General features: G+C 62.0%; 1 protein-coding gene across 1 annotated transcript in view; it reads right to left on the bottom strand.

Annotated features, from left to right (window-relative positions):
• SPAG5 (sperm associated antigen 5) overlaps window positions 1-735 on the bottom strand; it is a gene marked incomplete at its 5' end in the record, with an annotated part of 7494 nt that extends 6759 nt beyond the window's left edge. The window contains 1 exon segment of the mRNA XM_009074423.1: window positions 2-735. Within this exon segment, the coding sequence (XP_009072671.1) occupies window positions 2-735 (734 nt within the window).
• Window positions 736-964: the final 229 nt, after the last annotated feature.

Here is a 964-nt window from a genome sequence, read left to right as displayed (position 1 = left end):
GCAACACCCAGGACACGGTACCCAGGGTCGACACAGATGAGGTGACAGGGGTGATGGGTGTCTCCAATCCTGCAGGCTCCAACCTGCTTGCCTCAGTGGGAGAGAGTCCAGGTGGGTTCTGCTCTGGGGGCACAGGGGCAGGGGACTCAGCTTCCTCTAGGGTATCTTGGCAAGGCAGAGGAGCAGAACTCCCATTTCCAGATGGAGGTTCAGAGGCCAGAGGGCTGCAGGAAAGGTTTGTGGACACTGCTCGCCAAGCACGGAAGGGAGTTTTCTGTGGTGTGGAGCTGGTGCCAGGGGGCCCTGGGGTACAGGAGGCTGTATTGGCACTGCCAGGGGACCCAGAGGTGCTGGGTTTTAGAAAGGTGCTGCCTAGGGAGTTTGGGGTGCAAGGCACTGAGCTGATGATGTTGAGGAGCCCTGGGGTGGTGCTGACAGGGGACCCCAAGGTGCAGGGCCCCAAGACTAGGCTGCACATGCTGCTGCCAGGGGACTCTGGGGTGCTGGGCACTGGGATGGAGCTGCAAAGGGAGACTGGCACAGCACTGCTGGGGGACTCAGGGGTGCAGGGCCCCATGACTGGGCTGCACACGGTGCTGCCAAGAGGCTCTGGGGTGTTGGGTCCCAGGACGGAGGAGCACAGGGAGGCTGGCACAGTGCTGCTGGAGACCTTTGGGGTGCTGGGCACTGGAATGGAGCTGCACAGGGAGGCTGGCACAGTGCTACTTGGGGACTCTGGGGTGCACAGAGGGGCTGGCACAGTGCTGCCAGGGGGCTCTGGGGTGCTGGGCACTGGGATGGGACTGCCAGAGTGCTTCGGACTGGTGCTGCCAGATGACTCCAAGGCATCAGGCATAAGAATGGGAGTGCTGGGGGCTTCAAAGGCACCAAGATTAAGGGTGGGAGTCCTGGGGACCTCTGAGATGCTGGGGCTCAAGGTGCAAGTCCTGGGGGGCTCTAAAAT

Source organism: Acanthisitta chloris, unplaced genomic scaffold (genome assembly GCF_000695815.1).
Source record: "Acanthisitta chloris isolate BGI_N310 unplaced genomic scaffold, ASM69581v1 scaffold14045, whole genome shotgun sequence".
In the NCBI taxonomy this organism is placed as follows: Eukaryota; Metazoa; Chordata; class Aves; order Passeriformes; family Acanthisittidae; genus Acanthisitta; species Acanthisitta chloris.
This window is presented reverse-complemented; position numbering and strand designations above follow the sequence as displayed.